The sequence below is a fragment of the Erpetoichthys calabaricus genome, chromosome 14, assembly GCF_900747795.2.
Source record: "Erpetoichthys calabaricus chromosome 14, fErpCal1.3, whole genome shotgun sequence".
Lineage (NCBI taxonomy): Eukaryota > Metazoa > Chordata > Cladistia > Polypteriformes > Polypteridae > Erpetoichthys > Erpetoichthys calabaricus.
Genome location: NC_041407.2, coordinates 22601736 through 22621233, shown reverse-complemented (window position 1 = coordinate 22621233; position 19498 = coordinate 22601736). Strand labels below are relative to the sequence as shown.

The window sequence follows — 19498 nt, the reverse complement described above, 5'->3', positions numbered from 1 at the left end:
GGCACTTCTTGCGTGATTTTGGGCTATACAAAAATAAATTGTATTGTATTGTATTGTAACAAACACCAGGAAACATGGAAGAAAAAAAAAAAGAAAGAGTAGTGAGACGCGTCTGCCGGACGTACACAGCGTACTCTCAGTGTGTACTTTGTGACTTAATCCAAGGAGACCTTAAGGAGACCATGTCCTTAAACCGCTAGTTAATGAGCATGAAAGCACGTGAAGGGTGCACAAGGATACCAATGGTGTAATATAATATGAGGTGAGCTTGGGAGCCTGCATTGATACAACACATCGCTGCACCCACCACACGACGAACCACCTCAGGACCCCAAATTAAGACCCAAGCACAGCCATGCAATGGGTGACACCTCAGCACCACATTAGTTTGAATGGAATGGAACAGTGGGAGGATTTTTACAGTAGCTGGAGTGCCAACCGCTGTGTTTTCCCTGTAAGTGTGAGGATCTGCCTGCAGGCTAACGTCATACCCAGGATGGAGTAATTGCAGGCTAAGGGTCTTGCTCAAAGGTCCAGTGGAGTGGAATCACTTCTGACATTTACAGGATTAGAACTGGCAACCTCCCGATTGCCAGCGCAGATCCACAATATAATATAATATAATATAATATAATATAATATAATATAATATAATATAATATAATATAATATAATATAATGCTGTATAATATAATATAATATAATACTGTATAATATAATATAATATAATATAATATAATATAATATAATACTGTATAATATAATATAATATAATATAATATAATATAATATAATATAATATAATATAATATCCATCCATCCATCCATTTTCCAACCCGCTGAATCCGAACACAGGGTCACGGGGGTCTGCTGGAGCCAATCCCAGCCAACACAGGGCACAAGGCAGGAAACACTCCTGGGCAGGGTGCCAACCCACTGCAGGACACACACAAACACACCCACACACCAAGCACACACTAGGGCCAATTTAGAAACGCCAATCCACCTAACCTGCATGTCTTTGGACTGTGGGAGGAAACCGGAGCGCCCGGAGGAAAACCACGCAGACACGGGGAGAACATGCAAACTCCACGCAGGGAGGACCCGGGGAGTCCAACCCAACTGCGAGGCAGCAGCGCTACCCACTGCACTACCGTGCCGCCCATAATATAATATAATATAATATAATATAATATAATATAATATAATATAATATAATATAATATAGGCGGCACGGTGGCGCAGTGGGTAGCGCTGCTGCCTCGCAGTTGGGAGACCTGAGGACCTGGGTTCGATTCCCGGGTCCTCCCTGCGTGGAGTTTGCATGTTCTCCCCGTGTCTGCGTGGGTTTCCTCCGGGCGCTCCGGTTTCCTCCCACAGTCCAAAGACATGCAGGTTAGGTGGATTGGCGATTCTAAATTGGCCCTAGTGTGTGCTTGGTGTGTGGGTGTGTTTGTGTGTGTCCTGCGGTGGGTTGGCACCCTGCCCAGGATTGTTTCCTGCCTTGTGCCCTGTGTTGGCTGGGATTGGCTCCAGCAGACCCCCGTGACCCTGTGTTCGGATTCGGCGGGTTGGAAAATGGATGGATGGATAATATAATATAATATAATATAATATAATATAATATAATATAATATAATATAATATAGGCGGCACGGTGGCGCAGTGGGTAGCGCTGCTGCCTCGCAGTTGGGAGATCTGGGGACCTGGGTTCGATACCCGGGTCCTCCCTGCGTGGAGTTTGCATGTTCTCCCCGTGTCTGCGTGGGTTTCCTCCGGGTGCTCCGGTTTCCTCCCACATTCCAAAGACATGCAGGTTAGGTGGATTGGCGATTCTAAATTGGCCCTAGTGTGTGCTTGGTGTGTGGGTGTGTTTGTGTGTGTCCTGCGGTGGGTTGGCACCCTGCCCAGGAGTGTTTCCTGCCTTGTGCCCTGTGTTGGCTGGGATTGGCTCCAGCAGACCCCCGTGACCCTGTGTTCGGATTCAGCGGGTTGGAAAATGGATGGATGGATAATATAATATAATATAATATAATATAATATAATATAATATAATATAATATAATATAATATAATATAATATAATAAAACCCCTGTGTGTCCAGTGTCCATGTGTGTGTGTCTTCTGGTGAGGTGCGCATGTGCGGGGCACGGTGTGATGCTTCAAAGCAGATGCTTCAAAAGCCGCCTGACACGTCACACAAGACAGAGAGGGCGGGACCTATAAAATATCGAGCGGCAGATCCAATCGGATTTCGGTAAATGAGGTAAGACCTAAAACAGAAAACACGAAAAGTCCAATCGGGTGCTGAGACGCGGACTCCAGCTTCCCCATTGTTGTACAAGTGTTCACTCTGAGGATGCCAGATTTGCGATTAAGAAGCTTGGCCCGGTAAAGTGTAAAGTGTCAGTCGTTGAAGGGGTTTTCCTAAATATACGAATTTTCATGATATTACAATACAATGACTTTTAAAAGTAGATTTATTTTCGCGCACATTACATCAGTTGCTGGGGAGAATCTGCTGATTGCCCACTGTTGTGACAGAAAATTAAACGCATATTATGGACAGCAAAGCCAGTATTACTGTCAGAGAAAATTACAGGCATTTTACGGAAAAAATTTAATGTGGTAAAAGGCCCCTTGCCATTTAATATAGACTGTTCCTACTAATGTTTATTGACTACTGTTCTAGCACCCATTATTGTAATGGGCTTAATGTCTAGTATAATATAATATAATATATCTACTATTATAAAAGGAAATCCAGGGACAAGACTTTCTTAGAGATAATTTCAGGTCCCACAAGACGAGACTTTTTGCCAAGAGATTTTGACAAGTCCCGCCCTCCTCTCAAACATTTACAAACACACCCACTGTCCAATCACTTCTCATTCGTGTGAATGCTATTGTCAGACAGTTCCTGCGCTCTCAGCTCCGAGCGGGGCAGGAAATAAAAGACAAAGAGTAGAAGACAAAGTAGAACGTCATAAAGAGGTTCAAAAACGTTGGCGTGATACACATGCAGAGCAGGTTAGAGATTATGAAAGTACTATAATTCGAAAGTCTCAAAATTGATAGTAAAGATTGAATTAGCGCTAACAAACAGAAATTATTACTCGGTGAAATAACAAAACAGCGAAAAGAGTTCAAATATATGGATATAGGTGATATGGCAGAAGCATGTAGGCATTGTTTGGCTTTAAACTTTAAGTCGGAGATTTGTAGATCATCTAATTCAGTGGTTCTCAAACTGTGGGGCAGGCCCACCTAGGGGGGCATGAAGTAACAAAAAGGGGGGGCGTGAAGATGTGAAAAAAAGAAAACAAGAATCGAAAATATGAAAAATACATCTATTGAAACCAAACAAATTAACTTAAACTACATTCTGATACTAGAAAAATAAATATAGAGTTAGATAAATGTCGATAAAAGTTAAGTAGGTATAATAAAATATGCATCTATGATATATCATTAATTAAAAAAGAACAAATTGGTATTAGTGGGCTCCTTTCAAAAAAAACATTAGGGGGGGGCGCGATTAAAACTGTTATGAAAACTCGGGTCGCAAATACTTAAAGGTTGAGAAACGCTGATCTAATTCATGTTGCCATCAGGGAAAAGTAGTGTTTCTTCTCAATGAAGAGGTGTATACGCGAGAATTAAAAGATTTGTTGTTTGGTGAAAGTGAAATCCACATACACGAGCGGCAGAGACGAGAAGTTGCTGGAGCGTATCACAGGCAGGGGGGTTGGCGAGCAAAGTGAACAGGGGGCAAAGCCCCCTAGTAATATAATATAATATAGCAGCAAAGTGACTCACAACTCAGAGATAACAAAATGAAAATCAAAGCAGCCATCTTGTCCCACTGTATCAATGGCAGTTAGGGGTCTTGCTGGTAGAGAATACAGTACTCACGTGAATGATCAAAGCCGGCCTTCATTCGTTTGTAGAGCCGGTATCTCCACTCCCAAGCTTTCAGCTGTTTTTCCTTCTCGGAGATGTCCGTATTGAGCCCCTCTGCAGACACCTGAGTGGACAGCTCATTAACACGCTGCTGAGCTTCATGGACCAGAGCGGTGAGATGCATGGCGCGGCTCTCCAAGCTAAGGACTGTGAAAACAGAAAACACCAAACACTTATTAACGTCTTATTGAAGTTGCCCTCCATTTTGTACCTGACCTGCCTGCATGAACCTCTAAGAGGTAATTTTGCTGGTCACTTTTCAGTTCATCGATATACTCAACTGTTAGAATAAGTAGGCATTATTCTCAGTTTATTAGCAATATTCAGTACTGTGTAAATCCATGAACAGAAAGGTTTTGTCCCCAACACTTGACTCATTCGGTCACAATGGAAGGTGTGAAAATCGAAAGTACACCTTATGAGAAGAATTTAGTAGTAGTGGTGGACTCGACACTATCAACTGTCAGGCAGTGTTCAGAAGTCTTTAAGAAGGCTAACAGAATGTTAGGTTATATAGCGCCTTGATGTGTGGACTACAACTCCAAGGAGGTTCTGCTCAAGCTTTATAACACACTGGTGAGGCCTCATCTGGAGTGCTGTGTGCAGTTTTGGTCTCCAGGCTACAAGAAAGACATAACAGCGCTAGAAAATGTCCAGAGGAGAGCAACTAGGCTGATTCCAGGGCTACAGGGGATGAGTTATGAGGAAAGATGAAAAGAGCTGAGCCTTTAGAGGAGATTAAGAGGAGACCTGACTGAAGTGTTTAAAATGATGAAGGGAATGAGTCCAGTGGACCGAGAAGGTGACTTTAAAATGAGTTCATCAAGAGCATGGGGACACAATTAGAAACTTGTGAAAGGTAAATTTTGCTGAAACATTTTTCTTCATACAGAGAACCTTTGAAACATGGAATAAGTTGGAATAATAATAATAATAATAATAATAATGCACACAGCAGAAAAGATCATTGGTCCATTAGAGACATCTTTATAAAGTGCCGCAACTGCATAGCCCACAGCATCGTGAAGGACCACTCCCACCACCCCCATGGTCTCTTTGTCCCACTCCATCAAGCAGAAGGTACGGTAGCATCTGAAGCAGTTCTGCCAGCTTCTGCATCAACTTTCAACCCTAAACTCCCTGGACTGTAAACCACTACCCTCAGATCTGCTCCTACTAGTTTACATATTTATATGCAGTATGTTGTTGCACTTGTTTCTGCTGTTGTATTTTATTATTAGTTATTGTATTATTTATTTTTACATGTTATTACTATTGTCACGCATGCACATCAGAGGCTCTGTCCAGGTACGTAACAATCCACCAAGGTGAGAGGGGACCACAGGTTCAGCTGTCATAAAAACCACCGGGACGGAGGTGTCTTCATTAGCATGAGCAACCCGCTGGACAGGCTCCACCACCACAGTGACTTTGGCCAATCTGTCTGACAAGCCTCATTTCTCCAAATTTGGAAACCTGCAGAATGATTTGTGAATTTCCCCTTGGGATTAATAAAGTATCTATCTATCTATCTATCTATCTATCTATCTATCTATCTATCTATCTATCTATCTATCTATCTATCTATCTATCTATCTATCTATCTATCTATCTATCTATCTATCTATCTATCTATCTATCTATCTATCTATCTATCTATCTAATGGGTATAATAGATGCCAAAGAGTTTTGTTTGCTTTTTGTGTCCTCGGATAATAAATGGGATGACCCAGTTGACACCTCTAATTTTCTTGCTTCGTGGAGTTGTCATTCCTACACCTGGCCACCCTATCCATTCAATTACATATTATTTATTTATGTATTTATTGTATAGTATAGATCTTTACCAGTCCGGCACTTGTCCTCTGTTTATGTATATGTTCCACCGCAGTCCCGGGCGAACATTATTTCATGTCGCTGTATGCTGCAATATGGCGTATGGATTGTACGATGAAACAGACTCTTGACTTGACTTGAAATTTTCAATGGCTATTACCGAAAAATGGTAGCTGATCCCAACTACAAGCAAAACCAAACTGCATGTTTACACCTAAACAATGAAATCTGAGGAACACTGGAATGGCACTCAGCTCAAGCGTAGCCATAGATCCATCGTTGCCAGTTCATGAAGACACTCCGAGTAGTGCCTCCTCCAGATGAGCAGCAATCAAGACCACCAAAATACCTGATGAAGAAATCTTCAGTATGGTTGAGTGATGGGAGGAGTTGTGGACCCCAGTCTGTATCACCAGTATAACATGATCACATAAATATCCATCAGAAACTAGAGGGGTTCAACCTTACATGACAAATTTGGAAACAGAAAATGGTCAAGACGTGGTATATATATAAGTGGAATTCCTCCACAAAGGGAGCAAACAACGTCCATGGCGTGGTAAGTGGTCTTCACATGGTCCAAAATTGTGAAAGAACAGCATATCTAGGAGAAATGGCAGGTACAGGATGCATACCCGCCCCTCGTCAGTGACTGAATGGATTAAAACTTAAGCGTTCAGCCTGGTGACTCTCAGTCTCAGGGTTCAGATCAGAAACACGCCATGAGCTCCAGTAAGTGCACAAGAGCCTGATGGCCTAAATACTGGAGGGTCTGATTACACAACCCACTTCTCTCTCCCTTTTTTTGCCTCATATAAATTAGTAATATGAATAACAATGTTGCACCTAATTTTAGAAAGATGTCCTCGCGAACTGCAAATCTTTTGTACTCTAGCAGGCTTACACAACCCACTCAGGACGAGAGAATATTACTCACTACCAGAAAGGCCAGAACTGAAATCATTGAAGCTGTAAGCAGAAAAAAAAAGGTTATTTTGAGAAAAGAAACAAAATAATGAAAGACAAAAATGAAAAAAATTACAAAAAGGAGTGTACTAAAGAACATGCAGTTAGACAATAAATGAAAGAAACTAATACAAATAATTACATAAACAAAAGGAACAAAATAATTTACAATTTTATAATAAAAATTAATAAAACTAAAACCAGAGATGGAGACCCACCAAACCACAGCACGTATGCCCTTGTCTGATACAAACATATTAAGAACTGCTCACAGAAAGCAGGACGATTTGAAGTGCCTTCATTAACTTAACGTAAACGTCTTTGGGATTTGGAAGAAAAAAACGAATCCACGGCAAGATGATCCACAATCCAGCTGGTGTCACTCACGTGCGCCTTGGGGACAGCTTAAAGGCTCAGGTGGTTGTAATACAACGCTGATCCACAAGGTGGCCTCTTCTCTTCCTCCCTCTACAGACCGGATGATTGACAGACTGACCACCGATGATGTCACTTCCGATTCTGGACCCGCCTTTTCCTGCCTGGCCATCATTTAGCTGGAAGCGTTGTCATCTTTGTACAGTCTCCTCTTAGACTCGTGTCCTGAGGGACATTAGTTTTGCTGAAAAGCCCAAAAACTTGCATTTATAATATACAGGGGTCTCAATGTCGCCACAAATCTTTTTGACTTGTTCTGTCACTTTTTACAGTGGTCACAACTGGGCCGGGACTCAGACCAAGGCCCACGTGTCACCCTTCTTTACATAATTGATGCCCATCACAAATGTGCGAGGGGGCACAAATTCACCTTAAGTCCCTCCATGAAAATGCACTTGACACAACAATTTAAACAAGGGAATTCACATTCATCCTCTGAACTGCACTACTACTGTCAAATTACCAAGTACCACAAGCTCCCTCTCACGTTCTGCTTCTCCATGAATATTAATAAAGTGCAGGGCCATTCGCTTATGCTTGAGCAACTTCTCCCTTAGCAAGCCTTACGTGGCATGCTGAAGCAGCACCGCAGTGTTTATTTGGGCCGCTAACAGAACTAAAATGTGTTTGAACAGAAAAAGCTGCTTTAACTTGAATAAGCCAGAAAACACCACGTGATTGTTCTTTGCTTTTTTGCAGGCCTTTCTGGTGTGTGATCAGATTGCGGGCGCGAAGTAACAAAAAAAGGGGGCGCTAATGTTGCCAAATGTGGCATAATTTTGGAACTCATAGGGAAATTTTAAACTTGTAGTGGTGTATCGGCAGCAAAAAATATAGGAATAAATTTTATTAGGGTTTCAAAAAAACGTTAGGGGGGCGCAATTGAAACTGTCATGAAAACTCGGGTTGCAAATACTTGAAGGTTGAGAAATGCTGATATATGGCTTATGAGCAGTTCAGATACACACAAAGAAGTGATCTGATGTTAGTCTAGATCAGTGATTCCCAACCGGTGATTCGTGAACCCCCAGGGATTCATGTGCTTTATAAAAGGGGCTTGCAAAAAAAAACATTGTAATGGCAGAATTTTAAATCCCAAACATAAAAAATATAACGAAATATTAAATGTAGGCAAATATATTCACAGTACTATTAATAATACAATAATAAAAATGGGTCTCAAATCAATTTAATGTCAAATTCATGAATATTACCTCAGTCACTTACGCATTACGATGGAAGATTCCGTAAAATTGTCGAGTCGCAACAGATAACAATCAGTAACGCGATGAGACGCTACATGGCAATGCGTGTACATTCTCGTATGATCCGGAAACTTCCAATTTAGCTAACCGAGAACCCCAAATGCACTCGAAAGAACGAGAATAACATCTGCCGATATAAAAACGTTGCGATCAGACAAGGGAGAGTAGAGTCGAATTGAATCATACAACGCGCTTAAGAACCACGAGTGATTTTAATAAGATAAACTGGTAGTGCATAGTGTGTATAAATAAATTATGATAAAGACTTTTTACTTAAACGTGCGAACGTCGAACGTGAAAGTGAATAATTATTACTCCGTAATTTTATTATGGATCGATGGTTAAAAACGAGTAGTTTTATCAAGTCTAACAAAAAGCTGGATGAGCAATCAATTGCTTCTTCTTCTACTTCAGTCCCTGATTTGGTACCAACACAGGGTGATGATACTGAAAGTTGTAGTGAGCTACCGTCTCTCCAGACTGAAAGCAAGGAAAAAATAGGCGAACATAGTAAGACAAAAGAAAGACAAAAAGAAAGAGCACCACAGATGCAATGTTTGCTCTGAGGGTGTTGATGGAGAAGTATAGAGAAGGCCAGAAGGAGTTGCATTGTGTCTTTGTGGACCTGGAGAAAGCAAATGACAGGGTGCCTCGAAGAGGAGCTGTGGTATTGTATGAAGAAGTCGGGAATGGCAGAGAAGTACGTAAGAGTTGTACAGGATACGTACGAGGGAAGTGTGGCAGTGGTGAGGTCTGCGGTAGGAGTGATGGAGATGGAATTACATCACGATCGGCTCTGAGCCCTTTCTTATTTGCAATGGTGATGGACAGGTTGACAGACGAGATTAGACAAGAGTCCCCGTGGACTTTGATGTTTGCTGATGACATTGTGATCTTTAGTGATAGTAGGGAGCAGGTTGAGGAGCTGTGAAGTGAGTGTGGCGTTTCTTTTTTCTTCTGATTTTCTACTTTCTTATTTCTATCTTTCTTTGGTGTAAACAGCTAAAACTTGTTTTGTACTGAGTGGCTTAGGCCATGGCAGCTGAAATGGCTGGCGAATCTTGAGCATCTAAGCCGCCGCCATGGGATTAAACTTATATCGGAGGAGTTTGTCCCTTTGGAGGCATTGTGTTGGCGGTAGGCGAAGCGGTCGGATGTGAGAATATCAAGTCGGCTTCACGAATGAGCGGGTCTATCGTTGTTTTTTTGAGCTCTGTGGATTTAGTTCCCACAGTGGTTGAGAAGGTGGGTTGTTATTAATGGCTCCTTTGTACAGGTTTCCCCTTTAGCTGTCCCGTCCTGTAGATTAACAATTTCAAATGCGCCGCCCTTTCTCAAGAATGAAAAAATAGCAAAAGAGTTGGAGCGGCATGGATGTTTGGTGTCAAAAATTCAGTATATTCCTTTAGGTTGTAAATTGCCGGATTTAAAACATGTCTTGTCATTTAGGAGACAATTTTATATGGTTCTAAATAAAATGGATGATGAATTAAATGTGGCAATGAAGTTTAGAGTGGACGGCTTTGATTACATAATTTTCGTCACTTGTAACGAAATGAAATGTTTTGGGTGCGGGAGTGAAGCCCATTTAATTAAATAGTGTCCTGAGAGACAACTAGGGAACAAGAAAAATGGCCAGGCAGATGCAGAAAAAGAAGGGCAGGAAGTGGAAGATCGTCCAGTAGTGGCTGATGGCGCAGAGGCGCTTGTGGAGGCGCAGGGTGTTAAGAATAGAAATACCTCACGATCTGAAGGGCAAGAGAATCAAGTGCCTCCCAGAGATGAGCCGAATGGAGGCGGTAGTGAGACTGTAGGTCAAACAACAGCTGCAGCAGAAAGTGTGTGGGGAGACATTGACATGGACGAGGGAACGAGCAGCAACGAGCCTGAGGAAAAAAGTGAATTTAAACGCCCTGCTCAGAAGAGGCATGGAGAAAGAGAAGATCGGGCATGAAAGAAAATTGTTTTAAGTCAGGGCTCGGGGGTAATTGGAGAGGATCCTGCCTATGGTCCGTGTCAGGAGGATTTTCCCGTTTTCACGGCGGAGGCGGCAGATGACGTTTCAACCGCGGGGAATGTCGAGGAAGAGAACGATGACGGCAATATCTCCGATCGGTCTGCTGCCTCGGAGCCCCCAGAGTTAAAAGCCAGGGGAGGTTACAGCGCTCAAAGTGTAAAAGAGTTTTTGGTGAATGCCACCGGTAAAACGGGGGTGGACGTGGCTGAATTTTTCCCAGATATTGACCTCTTTATATCGTCAGTCCGCGGGTTGCGGCGGGACAACGCAGCCTCCGCGATGTTTGACGTTAAAGAGCTCGTGAGGCTCCAGAATTTAACCAGTAAACTGAGAAAACAGTTCAATAAGAAATATCGGAGATAATGTTTAAGGTTTTGATATATATCCTGTTACCTTTTTTTTTTTTTTTTTTTTTTGTATAGATATGTTTTATCTAACTGCCTTACCTTAACCTTTCTTATTTCTATTTGTCTGTTTTATTTCATTCTGTCTGTTACTTGTTATTAGATGCAACTGAGAAGACAAATTTCATGTTTTCCTGTATAAACATGACTAAATAAAGAAACCTAACCTAACCTAACCTAATTTTAAACACCACCTAATGGATAAACCCCCTGTTAAATCCACTCCACAGTTTTTGTGGTGGTCTCTGTGTTTCATTGTGTGTTTATCTATCTATCTATCTATCTATCTATCTATCTATCTATCTATCTATCTATCTATCTATCTATCTATCTATCTATCTATCTATCTATCTATCTATCTATCTATCTATCTATCTATCTATCTACTACTTCATACAGAAGTTAGATGGCTTTCTCCTGGCAAAGTTTTGACTCGCTTGCTTGAATTGAAGTCTGAAGTTGAAGCATTCTTTCTTGACCATCCTTTTCATTTGTCCTCTTGTATACTGTATTCGATATTCTTTGGCTGCAAAAACTTACATACTTAGCTGACATCTCTTCTAAATTAAATTATTTAAATCTGTCTTTACAAGGCCCAGGTGTCACCATTTTCAGTGTGCATGATAGAATAGAAGCCATGCTAAAAAAAAGTTCAACTTTTGGATTCAATGTCTGGAGATGAATGAGTATGAATGTTTTGGTTCTCTCAGCAGCATTTTATCATAAAATGAAATTCAACTAACGAAAATATTAAAAGGGATATTACTGAATATCTCAAACAGCTTCAAGTAACTTTCAATGACTATTTTCCTAATAGACCTAATATATCTGGATCGAACAACTGGATACATAGTCCTTCTCAAGGAGATATAAGCTCATATACTTCTATAACTTAACTGGAAAAAGAAAAGCTCATTGATTTATCTTCTGACAGCTCCCTAAAAGCTGTTTTTAAAGGTCACTCTTTAGTTGACTTTTGGCTCAGTGTAAGAAATGAATATCCTGTTTTGTCAGAAAAAGCCATTAAAGTTTTATTACCCTCTTGTACAACATATCTGTGTGAGAAAGGATTTTCAACATACAGCTTACCTGAAAAATACAAATACAGAACCTGATCTAAGACCACCAAACAGGCACAAATATCCCATTGAGGGTTTTTTCAAGTTTAGCCTAAGTTAGCTAAGAACCAGTTGGCATTCATTGACATTAAAGATAATTCCATTTTGTTTTCAGCTTTCAAGTCAAGTCAAGTTGGGGAGCATGCACTGGTACAGTACGTTGCCGCACCCACTACATGTTGAAACAGCTCAGGATCCCGGTTGGCAACCCCCCAGACAGACACGCGGTCCAGGCCTACCCTCCGGAAATGACCCTCTATCTGTCGCAGCCAGGTGTTACATGGTTGACCTCTTGGTCTGGTCCAGCTACTCGGATCCCCAACAATGAGGATCTTATGAGCTGGATCACCCTCAGGGAAATGCGCCACATGGCCGTAGTGCCGTAACTGACGCTCCCTCACAATGCAGGTAATGTGCCTCATTCGGGACTCCATAAGCAACACAAAGTCAAAGTCAAACCAGCGGTACCCAATGATTTTCCAGAGAGACACAATACCAAAGGAGTCCAGTCTTCGTCTCAGGTCACTGGATAGTGTCCATGACTCCCAACCATATAGCAAGACAGGAAGCACCAGGACTCTAGCGACTTGGACCTTTGTCCTTTTGCAGATATCAGGAGTGCCACACACCCATTACCAGTGACCTCATGACCCCCCATGCTCTCCCAATTCACAGGAAGAGTCACCAGAGACATGAATGTCGCTGCTGAGGCAAGTAAACATTTCAACAAGGTCACCACTCTCTCCGCAAACAGACACACTGCTGATGGCTGTGCCCAAGAGGTCATTAAAGGCCTGGATCTTGGTTATTATCCAGGACACTTGCAAGTCCAGACACTCAGATTCCTCACTCAGTCTCTGAAGTGTGAAGTCGATGGAGGCTCTGATATGGGTGTGTGTGTTTTGGTCCATGAAAAGAAGATGAAAAAACACAAGTCAGGGAATGGAGACAAGAAAATATACAAGTCACTAAAAATCCCTTGAAGCTCAGCTAAAGAAACTGAAAGAGTATGAAAGTGTTGGAAATCTGGTAGAGAAGGTGAGAAGAAGATGAGAGAGGGATGCCACATCAAGAGACATTTGAGGACATGGAAATCCTAAAGAGAAACCTGATGGAGTCTGCACCTCAGTAGAAGATTTGTTCTCCAGTGAGACAACAACCTCAAGCATAACGTCAAAGCTACACAGGAATGGCTTCAAAACAACAATGAGAATGTCCAGGAGTTGGCCAAGTCAGAGTCCAGATCTCAATCCAAGTGAGACTTTGGGGTTGGATATGAATAAGGCTGTTCATCCACAATCATCATGCGGCCTGAGAGAGCTTGAACAGTATTTCAAATTCGAATGAGGAAATAGGGTGGTGTCCAAATATGCAAGGCTGATAGAGTCCTGTGCACACAGACTCCAGGCTGTCATGGCTGCCAAAGCTGCATTTACTCAATACTGATGCGAAAGAAGTGAAAGCTTGGGCGATTAAGTATTTTGTGTCTTATGTTTGTACCCTTCACTATTGTACTATTGCTATGTTCATTATGTGAAAATGCCAAAATATCAATATTAGGTCACCGAATGGGAATCTTGTCAAGGGCACATGTATTCATACAAGTCCGCCAGGACAAGGCCAAGGTGTTCACACTACTCATGTGTCTGTTTCATTCCTATGCCATTTCAAAGTGTCCAACCTGGAATAAGATATGACTCCCACCTATCTCCACCTACCTCTGTTCCCACTGTTGTTCCTAATTTGGCTTCTGTGGAGCTCAAGAACATTTCCTAATGACTATTAAATAATCTGTCTTGTCATTTTATACAGAGAAAATACATATTTTACACAGCACAACACCAGTAGTGAGCTATCACACATACGTAAAAATCTACAATAACGGAGGGTCTTGCCACCCTATAACTTCTTCAGTTTGCTTTGTATTGTCTTTTTTTATTTTTATTTTCAACGCTTACTACGAGGGACGTTCAAAATGTTTCCGCACTTTTATATTTTCGTTGGAAACGGTGAAGGCGGGTGGAGTAATTGGTCGTGTCTGGAGTTTGTCATATGATGGAGAAAATTGCATCACAAAGGAAGATGGCTATGTAGAAAAGTCATCTGTTTTTGAAATTTTTAATAAATAGAAAAAAGTTACAGAAATTTTTTGAACGTCCTTCGTATATAAGATTTTTTTTCAAGAGATTGCTTAAAAACTATGAATGAGTTTAACCCATTTCAAACAGTGGTGTCTGCAGATGACCGAGATGGTGACTCAAAGTTGGCCAAAAGCTGAAAAAGAGAACATTTAACGAAGCTGACTAGAGTTGGAGAGAAGATATGAAGAACATTAGAACATCATCATGACAAAACCTGTCCATTCAGCCCATCAAAGCTCGCATGTCCTATCAACTTAATTTTAAAATTACATCAACTCGAGTTTTGAAAGTCCCTAAAGTCCTCTTGTCTACCACATCACTTGGTCGCTGTTTCCATTATTCTATGGTTCTCTGTGCAAAGAAAATATTCTAATACAGTCATATGAAAAAGTTTGGGAGCCCCTCTCAGCCTGCATTTCAACAAAAAAGATAACAGTGGTACAGTATGTCTTTCATTTCCTAGGAACATCTGAGTACTGCGGTGTTTTCCGAACAAAGATTTTTAGTGACGCTATATTAAGTTGTATGAAATTAAATCAAATGTGAAAAACTGGCTGTGCAAAAATGTGGGTCCCCTTGTAATTTTGCTGATTTGAATGCCTGTCACTGCTCAATGCTGATTACTTGCAACACCAAATTGGTTGGATGAGCTCGTTAAGCCTTGAACTTCATAAACAAGGATGTCCATCATGAGATATAAAGGTATTTAAGGCGGTCAATTGCAAGTTGTGCTTCCCTTTGACTCTCCTCTGAAGAGTGAAAGCATGGGATCCTCAAAGCAACTCTCTAAAGATCTGAAAACAAAGATTGTTGAGTCTCATGGTTTGGGGGAAGGCTACAAAAAGCTATCTGAGAGGTTTAAACTGTCAGTTTCAACTGTAAGGAATGGAATCAGGAAATGGAAGGCCACAGGCACAGTTGCTGTTAAACCCAGCAGGTCTGGCAGGCCAAGAAAAATACAGGAGCGGCATATGAGCAGGATTGTGGGAATGGTGACAGACAACCACAGATCACCTCCAAAGACCTTCAAGAACATCTTGCTGCAGATGGTGTATCTGTACATCGTTCTACAATTCAGCGCAATTTGCACAAAGAACATCTGTATGGCAGGGTGATGAGAAAGAAGCCCTTTCTGCACTCACACCACAAACAGAGTCGCTTGTTGTATGCCAATGCTCATTTAGACAAGCCAGATTCATTTTGGAACAAAGTGATTTGGACTGATGAGACATAAATTGAGTTATTTGGTCAGAACAAAAAGCGCTTTGCATGGTGGAAAAAGAACATCGCATTCCAAGAAAAACACCTGCTACCTATTGTCAAATTTGGTGGAGGTTCCATCATGCTGTGGGGCTGTGTGGCTAACAAGGGCTCCAGTCCCTGAACTAAAGTCGAGGGTCAGATGAATTCAAGCCAATATCAACAAATTCTTCAGGATAATGTTCAAGCATCAGTCACAAAGTTGAAGTTATGCAGGGGTTGGATATTCCAACAAGACAATGGCCCAAAACACAGTTCGAAATCTACAAAGGCATTCATGCAGAGGGAGAAGTGCAATGTTCTGGAATGGCCGTCACAGTCCCCTGACTTGAATATCATCGAAAATCTATGGGATGATTGGAAGCAGGCTGTCCATCAAATTGAACTGAACTGGAGAGATTTTGTATGGAAGAAATGGTCAAAAAGACCTCCATCCAGAATCCAGACACTTATCAAAGGCTATAGGAGGACAGCATCTAGAGGCGACTGTTAAATTTACAAAAGGAGGCTCAACTAAGTATTGATGCCATATCTCTGTTGGGGTGCCCAAATTTATGCACCTGTCTAATTTTGTTATGATGCATATTGCATATTTTCTGTTAATCCAATAAACTTAATGTCACTGCTGAAATACTACTGTTTCCATAAGGCATGTCATATATTAAAAGGAAGTTGCTGCTTTGAAAGCTCAGACAATGATAAACAAAAATCCAAAGAAGTAAGAGGGGTTCCCAAACATTTTCATATGACTGTATTTGTGCGAAATGTACCCTTAACAAATTTTCAACTATGTCCCTGTGCTCTTGATAAACCCATTTTAATATCTATATAGTGTATATATAAGTCAATGGATGCGTACGTGTATGTACTGTATGTATGTATGTTCCAGCATCACTTCCGAACTTTCTTGAAACTTGGTACACATGTTCCTCATTGGTCGAGTAAAACTATTGTAGGCTGAAATCAACCCAAACCCACCCCCTTCTGGGTAGGGTGGGGGGGTGATCTTGCAGTCTTGAATGCATGTTATCATCCAGCTCACACTTGGAAAGACCACCAGAGGGCGAACTGGAGGTGACTGCCAGCATTCTTTATGTTTGAGCAACACCACACTGCGCCCCGTTGCTTTTGAAATTAAATAGAGTTGGCCAGTTCTGAGTGTCAACTGGATGATGACATACATACAAGACCACAAGGCAAGCACATTAGTGTGTCTTCATTGTTTGTTAATTTATTTTTATTTTTAAAGTCGTGTTTTTTTTTTTTTAAATTATATTTTTCTCAAACAATTAAAAAAAAAAACTTTACTTTTCTCCTGGGCAATGCTGGGTATTTCAGCTAGTAACAAATAAAATAATGATCCACTGGACTAATTCCTTCCAGTATTTTAAACACTTCACTCATGAGATGGTGATAAGTGATATCCATCCATCCATCCATTCATTTTTTAAACCTACTTGTCCAGATCAGGGTCATTGGGAAACTGGAGCCCATAACATCAAGCAGGAACAGACCCTGGACAGGGGGTCCACCTATTGCAGAGTCAACACACACACACACTGACATCAGGAGCAGATTTCACATCACCAGTCCACCACACTGTGTGGGCAGATAAACATACACCATGCGATGACATGTGATATTATCAATGGTCACATTCCCACCATGCTTCAACCAACTGTAGTGATCACTGATTGACATTTTATCCAAAACGATTCACATTAAGAGTTGCTGAACTATGATATGCAAATGTCATGAAACGCACTGTACATTACACTTGACAGCTCCAGATACAATTTTTGAAAATGTTCCCACGCGGAGCTCATTGTCATGCCTGCAGCTTATACAATTAGTCATAATCCCTGCATGAATTTTACAGACCTGGATGTGTATGGAAACTGCTGCTAGGCATCATGGAAAAAAAAAGAATATTGTGTGAGACAAAAAAGCTGTGTGGGAAGCTGCATATAATTATAACATGGGTACCCAGTTTTTATTACAATCGGCACCAACCTGTCTCTAATATAACACTGCAAATGTGTCCAGCCCATTCGAAAGTTTATACTGAAATGCAAACCATCACTCTTTTATACTTGATACTTGGATTTCAAATCAGGATGATATGGAGGTGTGGTGGTCATAGCCCCTATCTCATGTATCCTGGGTTCAGATCCCATGTCTAGTTACCGTCTATGTAGAGTCTGCATATTCTTCTCTATGTGTGTATGTATTTTTCTCACACAAAGACGTCTAGGTTTGTATTGTTGCTAAATGCTGTATTCCAGCCGGGGTTTATTTCCTGACTTATGTGTACCTTCGATTTTATTGCTATTTATTAATTATTATTTTTCATATTTTTTTTGTTAAGGTTGCTTATTATATAATATTTATGTACTGTCTCTTTAAATATTCATCACTTTCTTGTACTGGATGTGTGAAGCCTTAGGAGGCGGGGCCACCCTGACATCACTGCTATGGGGACCGCCCTCTGTCATGTTTCAGCCGGGGATCCTCCTCTGTTTATTTGGTTCATTTTTTTATGATAACAGTGTTGACTATCTACAGTTAGGTCCATAAATATTTGGACAGAGACAACTTTTTTCTAATTTTGGTTCTGTACATTACCACAATGAATTTTAAATGAAACAACTCCGATGCAGTTAAAGTGCAGACTTTCAGCATTAATTCAGTGGGGAGAACAAAACGATTGCATAAAAATGTGAGGCAACTAAAGCATTTTTTGAACACAATCCCTTCATTTCAGGGGCTCAAAAGTAATTGGACAAATTAAATAACTGGAAATAAAATGTTCTTTTCTAATACTTGGTTGAAAACCCTTTGCTGGCAATGACAGCCTGAAGTCTTGAACTCCTGGACATCACCAGATGTTGGGTTTCCTCCTTTTTAATGCTCTGCCAGGCCTTTACTGCAGCGGCTTTCAGTTGCTGTTTGTTTGTGGGCTTTTCTGTCTGAAGTTTAGTCTTCAACAAGTGAAATGCCTGCTCAGTTGGGTTAAGATCAGGTGACTGACTTGGCCATTCAAGAATTTTACAATTCTTTGCTTTAATAGACTACTGGGTTGCTTTGGCTGTATGTTTTGGGTTATTGTCCATCTGTATCATGAAACGCTGCCCAATCAATTTGACTGCTGTATTTAGCTGGATTTGAGCAGACAGTATGTCTCTGAACACCTCAGAATTCATTCGGCTGCTTCTGTCCTGTGTCACATCATCAATAAACACTAGTGTCCCAGTGCCACTGGCAGCCATGCACGCCCAAGCCATCACACTGCCTCCACCGTGTTTTACAGATGATGTGCTATGCTTTGGATGATGAGCTGTTCCACGTCTTCTGCCATACTTTTTTCTTGCCATCATTCTGGTAGAGGTTGATCTTGGTTTCATCTGTCCAAAGAATGTTTTTCCACAACTGTGCTGGCTTTTTTAGATGTTCTTTAGCAAAGTCCAATCTAGCCTTTCTATTCTTGAGGCTTATGAGTGGCTTGTACCTTGCAGTGCACCCTCTGTATTTACTTTCATGCAGTCTTCTCTTTATGGTAGACGTGGATATCGATACGCCTACCCCCTGGAGAGTGTTGTTCACTTGGTTGGCTGTTGTGAAGGGGTTTCTCTTCACCATGGAAATGATTCTGCGATCATCCACCACTGTTGTCTTCCGTGGACGTCCAGGTCTTTTTGTGTTGCTGAGTTCACCAGTGCTTGTTTTCTTTCTCAGGATGTCCCAAACTGTAGATTTTGCCACTCATAATATTGTAGCAATTTCTCCGATGGTTTTTTTCTGTTTTCGCAGCTTGAGGATGACTTCTGTCACCTGCATGGAGAGCTCCTTTGACCGCAAGTTGTCTGTCCACAGCAAAATCTTCCACATGCAAGCACCACAAATCAATGCCAGGCCTTTTATCTGCTTAATTGATAATGACATAACGACGGACTTGCCCACACCTGCCCATGAAATAGCCTTTGAGTCAATTGTCCAATTACTTTTGAGCCCCTGAAATGAAGGGATTGTGTTCAAAAATGCTTTAGTTGCCTCACATTTTTCTGCAATCGTTTTGTTCACCCCACTGAATTA

General features: G+C 41.2%; 1 protein-coding gene across 1 annotated transcript in view; it reads right to left on the bottom strand.

The window, feature by feature from the left end:
- ankfn1 (ankyrin repeat and fibronectin type III domain containing 1) overlaps positions 1–19498 on the bottom strand; it is a 514783-nt gene that overhangs the window by 117267 nt on the left and 378018 nt on the right. Inside the window, exon 7 of the mRNA XM_028818514.2 lies at positions 3917–4111. Coding sequence (XP_028674347.2) covers positions 3917–4111 — 195 coding nt within the window. The remainder of the gene's footprint in view (positions 1–3916; positions 4112–19498) is intronic.